This window comes from Monopterus albus, unplaced genomic scaffold (genome assembly GCF_001952655.1).
Source record: "Monopterus albus unplaced genomic scaffold, M_albus_1.0 scaffold220.1, whole genome shotgun sequence".
NCBI classification, from domain to species: domain Eukaryota; kingdom Metazoa; phylum Chordata; class Actinopteri; order Synbranchiformes; family Synbranchidae; genus Monopterus; species Monopterus albus.
The window spans coordinates 471,588-486,908 of NW_018128100.1; the positions used below are offsets into that span (position 1 = coordinate 471,588).

Consider the following 15,321-nt stretch of genomic DNA (forward strand, 5'->3'; position numbering starts at 1 on the left):
TCTTATCGCTCTTTTTTGTAATATATACAATGGTTGAAGTGAGCTTTTGTATGTGTTTCCCCAGTTTTCAACACCATACTCTGTAAAATCAATGAAGAATACAAAATGCGTAGTGCTTTCCCGTCCAAAATATATCTCACCCTTTCCAATATCGATATATTCTTTGCTATTAATATCAGATATATATCAGATATCAGCAGATAACAACAAATACCTCCTGTGTTTAAATATTTCTTGTCCTTCCTTCTGTGTTCACAGGGACCGGTCGGCCCACGGGGAGAAGACGGACCACCGGGGCCCATGGGTCTGCCCGGCCCTCAAGGACCCAGCGGGCTGTCAATTTCAGGAGAGGCTGTAAGTCTCCTAACGCTCCCACTGTGAGCCACAGCCAACACACCTTTAGCAACTACACATAAATCCATGAGCAGGGATTTATTATGAAGGGAATTTACAGGCTGGGGAGGATCTGTGGCAGAGACGCACATTCCTTCATGTCTGAGACAAAGAGCTGGAACCTCAGTATCACTGAATGTTAGTAAATCAGTTTGGATGAGATTAAACAGAAATGTTCCAGGTTTTGTCTCCACTGAGGACGAACTGCCTGAATCTTTGTATTGTTGTAACATAGACGTGAATATTTTTGACCCTTTGTTCTTAATGTGTGGAGGATTTTTGTCTGTCCCCAGCAGAAATCACGTACGACATATGAGACTTTAAATGCACAATAACCGTCTCAGGAGGACGTAGTCGCATCCTGTTCTTAAACTACTAAAGCCTCACTGTACTCTACTAGATGTAGATGCATCGAAAAACTGTATTATCATGAAAAGGATTTGAGTCCTGTAGCTGTGGTGATTATTTTCTCCATTGACTGACAGTAGTGTGAAACGCTGTCACAATGGTAATTCACGGTAGGTGTGACCAGTGTTTAAGTGTCCACACGTCTTTTCATTAGTGATTAAAGTTATCAATGGGACAGACACTTTGATCTGCACAGCGGATGTTGTTCATTCTGGGATATCCAGAGTAATCCCACATCGCTGACTTTAACTGCCTTTTCAGGGGGTGGAGATTGTTGATATCAGCCTCCTCTCTGCCATTTGTCCGCTGCATGTGTGCGTGGCACTCTGCAGAGTCTGATGGGCAGATGGGAAGGAAAGGAGATGTGCACGTGTTGCATTTTTCTTCAATATCAGTCTTGTGTCAAAATCTGTCAGGATGTTTCCCCTAACCTGAACCTAAGCATAACTGCCGAGGGGGACACTACTGGAAACGGTTTTAACGGGGAAACAAATTTGGACAACGACTGGTAATAAGCTAATGTTCACGGTACGATAACAATCCATTTGTACACCACTGCATACTGCTGTAACCCTGTAGATTAGAAGATGAAACTTGGTTTATCTTTATCTTGGACAAGGCGCCGGTAGAACATCAGACTGAGCTGCTCATGCCTGTCACAGCGTTCATACACTGTGTCCTTGTTTTCTACCCTCAGGGCCGCCCTGGACCAAAGGGAGACCCCGGTGACTCAGGCTTACCTGGACAGAAAGTAAGTGCAGCGGAAGCTTTTTAAAAAAAATAGGGTTTTGGATCCTAAACAGGAAACAGAGATAATTCACAGTTTGACTGGTGTCGGGCCACACAGACATTTTCCAGCTGGGAGGGTTCAGACAGTAAAGAGGGAGGACGACTCAGCGGCAGCCTTCTGAGTATTACTTTGAAATTAAACTTGTAGAAAGGAGCCAAGAACATTGCACCTTGATTAACGGTGCTGCTGAAGTGTTGGCCCACAGTCAGCAGCTACATCCTTTTCTTAATCTAAACTGTTTTATCTTGGATAGACCAAGTGTGATGACACAAAGCCAATGTTGGCGTGAAGGTAAAGAACAGGGTCAGTGAAGAAGCTTGATTCAGCCTAAGGCCCTGAACAGGATCTGTCTGCCTTTGTGACAGGTACAGTAATGAATATCAGGTAGTGTTGATTTCTCCAGGGAAAAGGTTGGTGAGAGTGGAAGTCGAAGCTTTTCTCTTGTACCAGTGGTTTATTCCTGAATACTAAGGCATCACTCAGAGAAGCTGGTCAGGGAAAACATGTTAAGACTTTTTCTTATAGACAGAAATACTGAAGGTTTCCTAGAACACAAAGTGATTAAAGTGAGAATGTCATCTTTAAAGAAAGGTGAATAAAACTGACTGGCTGGTCTCCAGCAGAGGTTAAAGGTCAGACTGCAGCTGAGCTCATCCCTAAATGCAGTTTCCTCCAGTGATTCCTCTTTGGACATCGGGCTCCTTTAAATCGCTCCTGTGTCAACCCATGGAGGTTTTCGTGACAGAATCCCTTCGTTTGGTTTGCCTCCGGAATATATGTGATGTTACAAATCGTGTTTGTACATTCACACCTCAACGTTTTCATTTGAGCTCAAAGAAACTGGCACACACACACATTGTTGTGACCAGGAAACGGGACACAGTCAAATATCAAAACATATTTTTGACTGAAACAGAAGAAACTGGCCAGGTACGATTCAGGAGCCACCTCGTCTTATTTCAGTTTAACATTAATAACTGAAAAACAGAAATTAGTGAGCCTGTGGTGATCGTGCTGGAAAATTACTAAACAGTCATCAAAATAGTTGCCAATGAATGTTGAGCAGTCTAGTTGATTAACTGACTAATCCTCGAAGCTTCGTGACAGTTAATCGGGATCAAACCTGTGACACAGCATTCATCAGGCCCTGCTCCTCCTTGTCCTCATGCAGCAGTGTGAGTCGCACATATTAATCAGCTTCTCCTTTAAATCAAACGTGGAGTCTGCCTCCATGTGTTGGAGCAGGCAGGCTGCAGGTGACCGTGTTGGAGCAGATACTATAGCAGCATCCATTTAATGACTTGCAGACCATGTGGGCTCTGCTTTTTAAAGGCCAATAAAATGGATCTGGGATATATTATAGTCCCTGTAAATCTCAGGCCAAGGCATCAAAGAGGATTCATAATAAAAATAGGGAGCAGGGTTTCTGAGCAAATTAGTGCTGAAATGGAGATTTACTGTCTGACACGCAGAAGTCCGGCACTGAAACAGAAAAGTGGGGAACAGGAGGTCACGTGTTGGATCTGAGCTGTTTTCCTATGTTTGCAGGGTTTACCTGGTCCTCCCGGTAACGTTGGCCCGATCGGACCAGCTGGAGTGAGGGTGAGCACACACACGGCCGCGCTCTCCGAAGCCTTTACACATGATCATGAACAATTCAGTATTTTAAGCCCTGCTCTTTTCATTCCAGGGCCCTCAAGGAAAGGATGGACCGGCTGGACCCAGAGGCCCCGCAGGCCCCATGGTGAGACCTCATGGTTTGATTCTTGTGCCCTGGGAGCTGCTGACTGCACTGTCGGCAGCTCAGTCGACAAAAAGGACTCCTTAAATTTCTCCACCCATATTTAAGAAGCTGATGTTGAACTCAAACTTTATCACAACACTCATTAACTAAACTTTTCCAAGATTAATTTGGGGAATATTTCCATAAGAAGCTTTTTAGAGGTTACTGTGATAATTACATCCAAACTTGCTTTCTCCTGAGCTGCTGCTGCTGTTTTCTGATCTTTCATGTTTCTCTCCGTTTCCTTGCAGGGACCTCCAGGATCTCCTGGAATAGCAGGTCCTGCAGGAAAACCTGGAAATCCTGGAAACTCTGGTCCTCCTGTGAGTTTCCTCACTGTCGTGGCAGCTTTGTACATACAGCCACAGCATCTGAGTTTAACTGATTTTTGTTTCTGGTTTTAGGGTGGTGTCGGTCCCAAAGGAGACAAGGGGGAGAGAGTGAGTAAACCAGATTTGTTTTTTTATGTTTTGAACATTTTAGAAACTTCACATGACAAGTTTGAGAAGAGGGAGAAATTATGTGAAGAACTAAGCAACTGGAAAAATCCTTTAGTTAAACAAACAAACAAAAAAGCTTTCCAATTGTTCCTCTTGTAGTTTCCTTACAGAACTCTTCGTCAAACGAGTCTTGAGGTCTTGAAACAAGACTCATGTGCAGATTGTGAGCATTTAATTTAAGAAATTATGATTGTGGGACTCTGTGTTGAGCTAAACAAGTGGTTGGGACAGTGTTTTCTTGGTGGATTTGAAGGTTTCGCAGCGTAAAACTGCAGAACTTTTAAAGAAAAGGAGTCTCAGCAACTCAACTTGGGTCAAATACAGCTGCTTAGACCATTGGGATAGATGTTTGACACAATGTTGGAGCTGGTAACTACATCAGATAAGGGCAAACCTGTGATTTTTCACACAAGTACACATGGGAAATGTAGTTCACAACTCAAGTTCCATTGGTCTAAATACAGATCCATAAATGTAATTTACTGTAAAACCTGAGGACAGATTAGCAGAGAATCAAACGGCACCACAGAGCTAATCAAAACAAGAAGAGCTGCAGCACGCTCTCATTTTAAGTGAAAAGCGGTTTTAATACAGCTTAGGCAGCACGTTCAAGAGACACCTGGTAAAACATCATTCATGTGTATTTGTATTAAGCCGTTCGTCCTTGTCCCCAGGGCGACTTTGCTCCTCAGAACATGATGCGATCCATCGCCAGACAAGTTTGTGAACAGCTAGTAAACTGTAAGTGGACCCCAAGTCCCTCTGGTCTTTCAGGATCCAGTGAGTCCACCACCTGCTGTCTGGCTTATTCTAACATTTCTAACTTTTCTCCTCTGCTGTTGCAGCCCAAATGAGTCGTGTCAGCTCGTTACTGAACCAGATCCCCAATGGCATGTCTCGCAACAATAACCCAGGGCCCCCGGGGCCTCCCGGAACACCCGGCAATCAGGGACCCCGCGGAGAACCGGGCTCCACAGGAAGGAATGGTTTCCCTGGAAGTCCAGGTTCACCCGGCCCACAGGGGGAGAGAGGTAGGACCCTATCAGTCTGTAGCAGGAGGAGGGGAGGGTGTGCACAGCATCAGCAGCAGTTTCTAAAAATGGGAACACAAAAGGCAACACAGTGATGATTTACACTGCTAGGTTTATTTAACGAGCACAAAACCATTACAAGATGCTAATGAGGCCTGGCTTGATCAGAAATGTCTGGTTTTCACTGTGGACTGAGTAACATGATGCCGTCTACTCGCTGTTAGGGATCTGCTCAAGTCTGAACTGATTCTGTCTCATTACTTAAACAAAGGCTGGACAAAAATGCACAAGATGGAGACAATAAAGCTCCATGTAACACAGTTAAGACAGAGTGCTCCAAAGCCACTGAAAGGAAAGATGGACCAGGACTCACGGCAGTTTACTTAACTAAATGGAGCAACATAAAGCACATTCTCCCAAAGAACCAGCTGGATGCACTTAGTGTTGCTAGAAAAGTCCCTGACGTTAAATCCTACATTTGTCCTGTACTTCATTTGATCATACCTACAGGAATGTTGTGACCAATGACCCCTGCCTGTCTCCTCCAGGTCCAGCAGGACAGAAAGGTGACCGAGGACCATCAGGAGTGGGAGCCAAAGGACCACAAGGGCCTCCAGGTATGTCACAGTGATCCTCAGGTCACAGGTCCTAGTGTTAACGCCAGTCACTTAGAAACAATATACTTTTTTTTTTTAAGTTAAAAACTTATTCTCCCCCCCCAGCTTGTGACATTACATTTGCAAGTCTGAAAATGAACCTCTATGTTAGAAAACCAAGCTTGCTGATAGCACAGTGGTTAGTGCTGTTGCCTCAGAGCAATAAGGCTCCAGGTTCAAGACCTGGCTGACCCAGGCCTGTCTGTACAGTGTGTATGGATTAAGATACAAATCTGTGTTTACAGGTGACCTTGATAATAACGTTATATATTCTATCCAGTTAGTGATTATTCACATTTTTAACATCAGTCTAATCCACCAGTCCTGCAGTGAACCCTCCTTCATGAAGGTGGTGATGTTCAATCTCTTCACGGAGTTGATCATTGTGGAGGCCGTGGTTTGTGCTGCTGTTGTAATGTTTTATACTGACAAGTGTTTCTATTATTTTGTCCAACCAAGGATAAATAACAAACCCCTGTAAAACACTGAACAGCAGCACCAACTGCTGCCTCCACAGGGATCCCAACAGACTGAACATCGCCACCTTCATGGAGGAGGGTTCACTGGTAGACCAGACTGACAACAGAGTACAGTGGCAAGAAAATGGATGTAAACCTTCTAGAATTTCATGGTTTTCTGCATTAATTTGTCATGAAATGTGATCTGATCTTCATCTAAGTCGAGAGTACTGACACATATAATGTGCCTAATATAACAAAAAATTATGATCTTTCATGTCTTTATTGAAGACATTCAACATTCAAAACAGTAGTGGAAAAAGTAAGTGAACCCCTGGAATTAATAACTGGTTGACCCCCCCCTGGCAGCAATAACCTCAACCAGGCACTTCCTGTAGCTGCTGATTAGACCTGCACATCATTCAGGAGGAATTTTAGCCCATTCTTCCTGCAGAACTGCTTTAGCTCCGTCATATCTTTGGACTACGCCCATGTGTGGCTCTCTTCAAGTCATTCCATAGCATCTCTATTGGGATGAGGTCTGGGCTCTGACGTGGCCGCTCCAAAAGGTGGATTTTGTTTTTCTGAAGCCGTTCTGTTGTGGACTTGCTTCAGTGTTTTGGGTCATTGTCCTGTTGCGTCACCCAACTTCTACGGTGTTTCAGCTGATGTACAGACATTCTCATATTATCCTGAAGAATTTTTTGATACACCTGATACTGTAGACTCATGAACATCGATGTTATCCAGGTCCAATGATGCCTTCAAATCTTTGGCTGTCACTCAGGGTTGTTTCTTTACCTCAGTGATGAGTCTTCGTTGTGCTCTTGGAGTCATTTTGACTGGGCGCCCACTTCTTGGTAGAGTAGCCACAGGGCCTCTTGTGTGGAGCAAACTCAAAAGGTTTGAGTGGTTTTTATCAAAGTAGCTCTAGTCCACACCGCCAAACTCATTTTCTTAACAAGACCCCAGGTATACTAACACCTGACTCCATTTAAGGGTTCACTTACTTTTTCCACTAGCACTATGAGGTTTTTATGGTTGTTCTCAATAAAGACATGAAAGATCAGAATTTATTTTGTGTTATTTTAGGCTCATGATATTTGTCAGTACTCTTGACTTAGATGAAGATCAGATCACATTTTATGACAAAATGCAGAAAACCATGAAATTCCAAAAGGTTCACATTCTTTTTCTTGCCACTGTATTTAGTGTGTTTGCTCAATAATGACTGACTATATGAACCCATTATGAAAATAGCTGCTAATTAATCAACAGAGCAGACGTTTACCTGCCTGATATGAATGTGATTAGTGGCCCAAACAGTAGAAACATGTTAGCACTGTTATTGCTCCTTCTGTTTGTTCACTGCTGGTGTATACGTGTGTGTGATTCAGGGGACTCTTACCTGTAAAACCAGCTGCTCGTTTTCTGCGTCTTTGCTGTAGATGAAAAGGTTAGCCATCAGCAACATGTTTACTGTGGAAACTGCAGCAAAACTAGAACCACATACAGTCACTTTCTTCTCTCCTCGTTTGTACTGCCATTATAGAATCGCTCTAAACATTTATTACGCCCATCAGAAATGAGACCTTAGGGCCCAGTGCAGTTTGTTTCAACAGAAACGTAACAAGAACGCACCTTTCAGCTTAAGATGTCAAAACTCTGCAGACTGATGTGGTAAAGCCCCTGGTCGTCCAAGCATCGTCCAACGCCTCGAGCTCACAACCCTGAGAGGATAAGAAAGACAAATCAGTTTTCTGCAGCGAATGTGGTGAAAACTGAGGAGACCTTGCAGGCTTTGTGCGTGTAGATGCAGTGCAGAGGGAAGAACAAACAGCAGATCCCGATTCTTCCTTTTCTTCTCACTTTAGTTTCCAATGTTCCAAAGGTCACAACTGTCAGCAGCTCAACTACTTTCCCATATGGAACTGGCGTGTGGCGACGATCCTGAGCCACAGTCATCTGTTTGGTTCAGACATCAGACAACACACCGCCCTGGGTCTTTACAAAAGTATAACATTCGACTCCATCAGAAATAACAATCCAAACACGATCCTAGACACACAGCAGCCAACAGTGGTTCTCACCATCTGTCATTTCACAGTAAGCCTGCTTCGTTAATGCTCCTCACACTCGACAAGTCACACTTGGATTATTTCATCTTGGAGGCTTCATTACTCTCAATAAGCCAAAGACCCAGTTCCTGCCTCCTCTCAACACTTCTTTACTTTGGGCCCTGGACCAAGTTGGTGCTGTAACATACAGGGCTACAGCCAGTGGTTATGGTGTCAGTTACTTGATTTTTCTTTATAACGTGTCAGAAAAGAGTGAAAATCCTAGTTTAACTGAACACGAGTGATGAGCCGACATGTCTTTGGTATTTTAAAGATGCTTTTTTCTGTCAATCAACTGTTTGATTCAAGTACGAGTCCAGGGAAATTATTGGCTTTTGTTTTTTTAGCTAAAATGTTATGTATCTGGCAAAACAAGAGATTTGGGTCTCTGGATGTCAAACTTAAGTTCAGCGGTTAAATATGAAGTCCAACATGCAAAGATGCCAAGTTTCATGTCTAAGCCAGTCAGTTGTTCGCACTTCTGCTGAATCGTCACTCCGTCAAGTTGATCGATCAGCAAAGTAGTTGATTAATTTCATCAACTAATAGTTTTAGCTGTCAGCCTTGATACACATCATCTACTTTGGCAGAATTTATCAAGTTATTGATATATTTTATTACCTGAAAGGTTTGAAACCTAAGATGTGATGGGGGATTTAAAAGAATGAACTATTGTAGCTGTAAAATGCTCCTGAGCTCCAACCTGACCTGGGACCAGACTGGGGTTAGCTGATGGTGTACATCAAATACTAATGTGAACACAAGTGGTATTTTCAGTTTTTAAAGTCACACACTGATTCTCAGCAGTTAAGGAATAAGGGGCCAAGGGGGTGGCACCAGCCAACCTCCAATAAGAACGCCTGTGAAACTATTGAGCCAAATCAGACTGATTTATCCCTGAGAAGAGATCGCGTCACAACATGCCTGCACTTAAAAACCGACTATCCACACAAAGACAAACTATAGTGCAACAATACTAAACTGCAACTACAACAAAATCAGTACCTACATTTTCAGCCATTACCAAACCCCGAAGTTAATTCTGCTGGAACATCCCTATGATGTGCTACTGGTCTAAACTGGTTCTCCTGTTTCCCACCAGGTCCACCAGGACAGAGCAGAACAGGACCTCCAGGCCCTCCAGGCTCCACTGGGGCCCGCGGCCCCCCTGGACGTCCAGGCTACGCTGGAGTCCGTGGGCCTCCTGGGCCTCCTGGATACTGCGACTCTTCTCAGTGTGTCGGTATCCCTTACAACGGGCAAGGATACGCAGGTACGTAGTGAGAACGGGGACTTAGCTGGACCTCACAAGCATAACACAAACTGTACATAAAGATGGATGATGCATCACCATTTGCTGCTACTAAATGAATTCAAAATTCATTGAATTTTGCGGGAGGGGGGAGTTTATGGCCTTTACTGTAGCCCGCCATGTCCATCTTCATATACAGTCTGTGGTGTTGCCTATCAGTGTCAGTGATTCCTGTCAACCGGTGGATGAAAGTGCAAACAGAGATGAACAGGAACAGTTCAACATTTTGGGAGATACACGTTTCACATCTTCCCCAGAGTCAAAAAAAAATTGTGATTATCGCAGCTTAGCTCAAATCCTGGCCGCGCCTTCAAACCAGGAAATGTGAACCTTCTAACAGCTCCGAGGCTGACCGACATGTTGTAGCTAGTCTGAGTCCTCCACGAGCTGCAGCAGGCAGCCACTGTAGGGCTAGGTATCACATGTTGCTACCAATTCATAAGCAAAGTGATCAAGCACTCTCCGATTTAGAGGATAACGCCAGTGACTTTCCCTGTTTTTGTTTTTCCCCACAAATCAAAACTGACTGAATAGAAACGTCAGCTGTGATGTGAAGGTGGCCTAATCATCTTTTCTCACCAGACTCTGGGTCAGACAGTTGACACGTGTATTTCTCCTAATCTAAGAGGACTGGTGCACGTCTAGACTCAGTCTTGTAACTGGTAGTCACTAATCATTAGAAGAACTTTAAAGTTGTGTATTCTCTGTCTTCTACCTGACACTGTCCCTCCTATCTGGCCTGTTTCAGGTTCACCATAGTATACTTTCACGTGCCTGTGCTGCTTTCACTGACTTCCAGAAAAACACAAAACTCAACTGAAACACTTGCTCACATGCTCTAGAGCTGTTTACAGGATAGCAGCCAAGGGAAACCATTAACACAAACTGTGCTGACAAACAACAACAACAAAGAGGGACCCAGTACTAACATCAACTTACAGCCAGTAGAACAAACCACCACCTGCAGCAGCGGCGGTGATGGCACCAACTTTGTGTTCAGTGGAGGAGCATGCACCAAACAACAAACAACCCAAACATACTAACAAAGGCGGAAACGAGTGCATCTACCACAGCAGCAACAACTCTGTTAACAGCATCTGTCTCAAGGTGACATGTAAACAAACTAATTTGTGCCTTGTAAATGATGTTTGAATCAAGTCCATGTAGTTTTAACATCTGTAGTTTTAAAGCTTGTGCCTTGCAAACAACAACCAACCTGCTGCTTGCTGAATGCAAACACCACCTCTTATTGTTCCTTTCCTGCTCAGGGCCAAAGTGAATCACTCCTGCACATGTGACCCTGCAGGTTGGGATTTGACACTTATACAAAAACCCAAAGTCTAACTTTTCCTGTGTTTGGTTTTATTTGACTTTCCTCCCCAAACCAGCGACACTGTACCTGGAGGTTATAAAATACTAACAATACAATCCCAAACAAGTTTCTCCAGGCTGGTGGTAGAAGAACTTGATTTTTATGTCACAATGTTTTATTTTGTAAATGAATGAGAGATTAAGTCACCTGCCTGTAGTCAAACCCTGAACTGCTAATGAGAAAAGAAAAGATGAATGCACAGCAGTGTTTACCAGGGGTGTGTCCAGGGGGGTCTGAGGGGACCCACCACCTAACAAGATTCTGGCCAGAAGAAACTCCATCAAAAGGTCCAACTTTAAAGCCAGGTTTGAAAGAACTGTTTAATTAATTGTTTGTTTTTAAAAAATTAATAAAAATTCAGTTGCTATTGTCAAACTTTCAAGCACCACACAATCTTCATCAGCACATGGAGATTCCCTGGTTTTCACAGAACTGAAAAATTCACTTTTTTTTTCCTGAGCCCTTTCAAAATGACTCCGTTAGTCAACACGTACAATTCTGTAACAACTAGTCCAGCTCCATGTGCTGATGAAGATCATGTGTGACCGTGGTGACTCATTAAAAACAGAGAATCAGAGCCAAAACAGGGTTCAAGCTCATTTGCTACAGCTCTGCCCTGGTGATGTTGAACTGGTAAAAGTGACATTCATCCACAGATAAAAGTGGAAAGCATGCCAACAAAATGTTGTCAACAAAAGAGCAGGACACACAAATAGGTCTTTAACGTCTTCCTAACACAACAACACATCTTACGGTCTTACTGATCACAAACTGGATCCCAGAGGGAACCAGCTCCTATGAACATTTACCTAAATAAACCGGTCATAGAAAAACTTTTCATATCATGGGGAAAAGATGTGGCAACCAGGCAGCGCCAGCAACAAATCCCATTTGAAGTGAACGGAGCATAAAATCACACTTTCCCTCATCGAATCCAAGTGCTGGTTAACGTGCGTGACAGTGGCATCATAAAACAGTACAGTGCAGAAGCAGTTACGATAATCAAGGACCAGAGCATAACTTAACCATACAAGGCTATGTCTGTTTTTGTTGTGTTTGTTGGCAGAACAAATCATGTAAAAAGATTGTGTCTAGAAAATAATGACTTCCGTGTGGCCTACAAATCAAGTGAAGTTACTCCTAATGATTTTTTCATTATCTGCTGATTATATTGCAATTTATCAATTAGTCATTTGGTCTAAAAGTAGGAGTAGGAACAAATCCATGGAATGTTTGGTGTTTCTGTGCTAATTAAACGACCAGATTGATTAGCAGAGCTGCTGCAGGTCTGTTTATCAAACGAGAAAACTTAGCAGAATCCCCCCCCCCATTAATAAAAATTCAGTTGCTATTGTCAAACTTTCAAGCACCACACAATCTTCATCAGCACATGGAGATTCCCTGGTTTTCACAGAACTGAAAAATTCACTTTTTTTTTCCTGAGCCCTTTCAAAATGACTCCGTTAGTCAACACGTACAATTCTGTAACAACTAGTCCAGCTCCATGTGCTGATGAAGATCATGTGTGACCGTGGTGACTCATTAAAAACAGAGAATCAGAGCCAAAACAGGGTTCAAGCTCATTTGCTACAGCTCTGCCCTGGTGATGTTGAACTGGTAAAAGTGACATTCATCCACAGATAAAAGTGGAAAGCATGCCAACAAAATGTTGTCAACAAAAGAGCAGGACACACAAATAGGTCTTTAACGTCTTCCTAACACAACAACACATCTTACGGTCTTACTGATCACAAACTGGATCCCAGAGGGAACCAGCTCCTATGAACATTTACCTAAATAAACCGGTCATAGAAAAACTTTTCATATCATGGGGAAAAGATGTGGCAACCAGGCAGCGCCAGCAACAAATCCCATTTGAAGTGAACGGAGCATAAAATCACACTTTCCCTCATCGAATCCAAGTGCTGGTTAACGTGCGTGACAGTGGCATCATAAAACAGTACAGTGCAGAAGCAGTTACGATAATCAAGGACCAGAGCATAACTTAACCATACAAGGCTATGTCTGTTTTTGTTGTGTTTGTTGGCAGAACAAATCATGTAAAAAGATTGTGTCTAGAAAATAATGACTTCCGTGTGGCCTACAAATCAAGTGAAGTTACTCCTAATGATTTTTTCATTATCTGCTGATTATATTGCAATTTATCAATTAGTCATTTGGTCTAAAAGTAGGAGTAGGAACAAATCCATGGAATGTTTGGTGTTTCTGTGCTAATTAAACGACCAGATTGATTAGCAGAGCTGCTGCAGGTCTGTTTATCAAACGAGAAAACTTAGCAGAATCCAATCGCTAGATTCTGTGGACACACCCCTGATAGTTAGCATCTGTAGCAGGTAGAAAAACTACATTACAACCAGGACTTTGTGTGCATGCTGACACAAACTGAGGAAAAAAAACACTCATGATCAACTGGCCCAAACACTATCTCCGAGCAGGCCAATTCCCTCCTGAACCCGACACCCCAGTAGTCCCAGTCCCAGAGGAGGAAGAGGTGCCAGAAAACCAGCGTCGAAAGAGATCACTATCAAGAAAGGCACCCAACAGGCAAACATCCTAAGACAAGCCAATTTCTTTTGCTTTGTCCTTGTTCACCCTGTGTTTATTCTTGGAATCATGTACAAACAATAAGAGAAAGGAAAATGGGGTTTGACACCCCAGCTTTATTGGACGATACCTTTAAATGCCTTAAAATGTTTGTGAATATTCATTTTTGTGGCAGGTGATGGGTTCGGACAGAGGGAAGGAGTTTTGGGCCAACATTAAGGGTTTTCCTCCACTTTTCTTTTGCTTGTAACATATTTGCATCAAGTGTTGACAGAGCTAGCGATGGTCACAGAATCACAGACTGGTTCGTCCAGTACATTACATATAACCCTGCTCATCCAGTCTCGTCTCAGTGCAGGTTTGGTTTCATTACTGCAGTTAGACACAGCTTTCATTGTGTATCTCTAGACTTGATATTTATCAGTTTGCTTTTATTTCCTCACAGCTAATTTTACCAAAGGTGGAATTGCATGTCTGTGGTGTATATTTAGTACACGTTCATTTGTTCCATTTTATTTTGTTTTAACCAGAATACGGTTGTCATTCTCTCAGTATCGGATGCAGTTGAAACCTGCGTGCAAGACTGTGGAAATGGTGTTGCTGCTTCATGTTTGAACTGCAGATTGTGAATTCCACAGCCTTATTTTCTTATTTATTTCTGAAACAGAAGAGGCATTTTTCAATAAAACTACTGAAAATTTCACATCTCTCTAGTTTTTTGTGTCTCAGTTCATCATAAGAACAAATACAGAGAGGTTCTTTTTTAACAATAAGCCTGACTGGACTGACCAGATGGGCACCTGGGTGGGGAGGGTGGGGGGACTTAGACTTAAAAGGGGCACTTGGGGTGACTAGATGGGCATCGTGATCGAGTGCAGGGGTGCTCGGGCAGTTGAAAACACCCGGGCCCGGTTCAGACCACACAGTTTAAGCCCGATAACAGCCCAACACAACAGGCGTCAGACACAACAATCAATCATTTTATATGTATAGTGTGTCATAGTAAACAACAACCGATGCTGCGTCTGGGACGCCTCACAACATCCTGACACAAAGTCTAGCAAGTCAGAATTTTTTTTAAACGTTTTTAACATGGTAGGCCAACGCTGACCAACAGGAGCACAGCCCGCTCTTCTGGTCACGTTCTTGGCTTACTGGACTAAACCGTGTTCATTAAATATCACAGTGATACAGCCAACGTTAGCATAGTGACTGACAGTCAGCTGTGTGAAGCAGCTACCCTATCAGGGCCCAGCTAGTTTTCAGTTTTACTACTGGCTTAAAACATTTATTTTTAACTGCTTCCTCAAGTTCTCGGTGAAGGAGAGACCATAAAGGCTGCTGCGCTCTTCGTGCGTCCAACAGACAGTTCCCACCTCCCCTTTCTATGCTTACCCCAACACAAGCCACCAGTATCACACACACTCTGCTCCTGGTCCCTGGCAACTCCATGTCACAAACGACGTCAGGCTGCAATCTGTCGCGTACCAACGTGTAGTCTAACCCAGGCTGACGAGATCTCCACTCAGGATGAGCAGTTTGATACAGGAGGCACACGGGCTGACCACAGGTGACCTCTAACTACAACAGCATTTGCACCGACTAGGGCAGCACTTGGACAGGCTGGTAGACTCAAGTTTGACTTGTAGGACACTCCAGCCAATCACAAAGACACTAAGGCAACTTGAGGGACATTTTGATGAAGCAGATGGACACTTGGGCCGACTAGAGAGTCACCTGGCCCAGTCAGACAGGCAACTCTTGCCAAACAGAGGGACATGTGGGAACAACTCACACACCTGTATTAACTAGAAGAGCATCTAGGCCAGTGAGCAGTTTTAGGGCCAAATGTAGGGGCCTCTGGAAACTACAGGGATCAGATGAAGTGTGCAAGGCCACATACAGATCCTTAAATAAAGATTTTTTTTTTTAAAGT

General features: G+C 43.4%; 1 protein-coding gene and 1 long non-coding RNA gene across 2 annotated transcripts in view; one reads left to right on the top strand and one right to left on the bottom strand.

The window, feature by feature from the left end:
- Positions 1-9,417, top strand: part of col12a1b (collagen, type XII, alpha 1b) — a 112,728-nt gene extending 103,311 nt beyond the window's left edge. The window contains exons 61-70 of the mRNA XM_020619462.1: positions 259-354; positions 1,499-1,552; positions 3,140-3,193; positions 3,282-3,335; positions 3,626-3,697; positions 3,779-3,814; positions 4,549-4,615; positions 4,720-4,905; positions 5,454-5,522; positions 9,239-9,417. Coding sequence (XP_020475118.1) covers positions 259-354; positions 1,499-1,552; positions 3,140-3,193; positions 3,282-3,335; positions 3,626-3,697; positions 3,779-3,814; positions 4,549-4,615; positions 4,720-4,905; positions 5,454-5,522; positions 9,239-9,417 — 867 coding nt within the window. The remainder of the gene's footprint in view (positions 1-258; positions 355-1,498; positions 1,553-3,139; positions 3,194-3,281; positions 3,336-3,625; positions 3,698-3,778; positions 3,815-4,548; positions 4,616-4,719; positions 4,906-5,453; positions 5,523-9,238) is intronic.
- The window catches only part of LOC109971312 (uncharacterized), a 21,164-nt gene continuing 10,723 nt past the window's right edge, over positions 4,881-15,321 (bottom strand). The window contains exons 2-4 of the long non-coding RNA XR_002276532.1: positions 7,661-7,749; positions 7,428-7,461; positions 4,881-4,967 (exon numbers count right to left, since the gene is read on the bottom strand). This is a non-coding gene — a long non-coding RNA (uncharacterized LOC109971312). The remainder of the gene's footprint in view (positions 4,968-7,427; positions 7,462-7,660; positions 7,750-15,321) is intronic.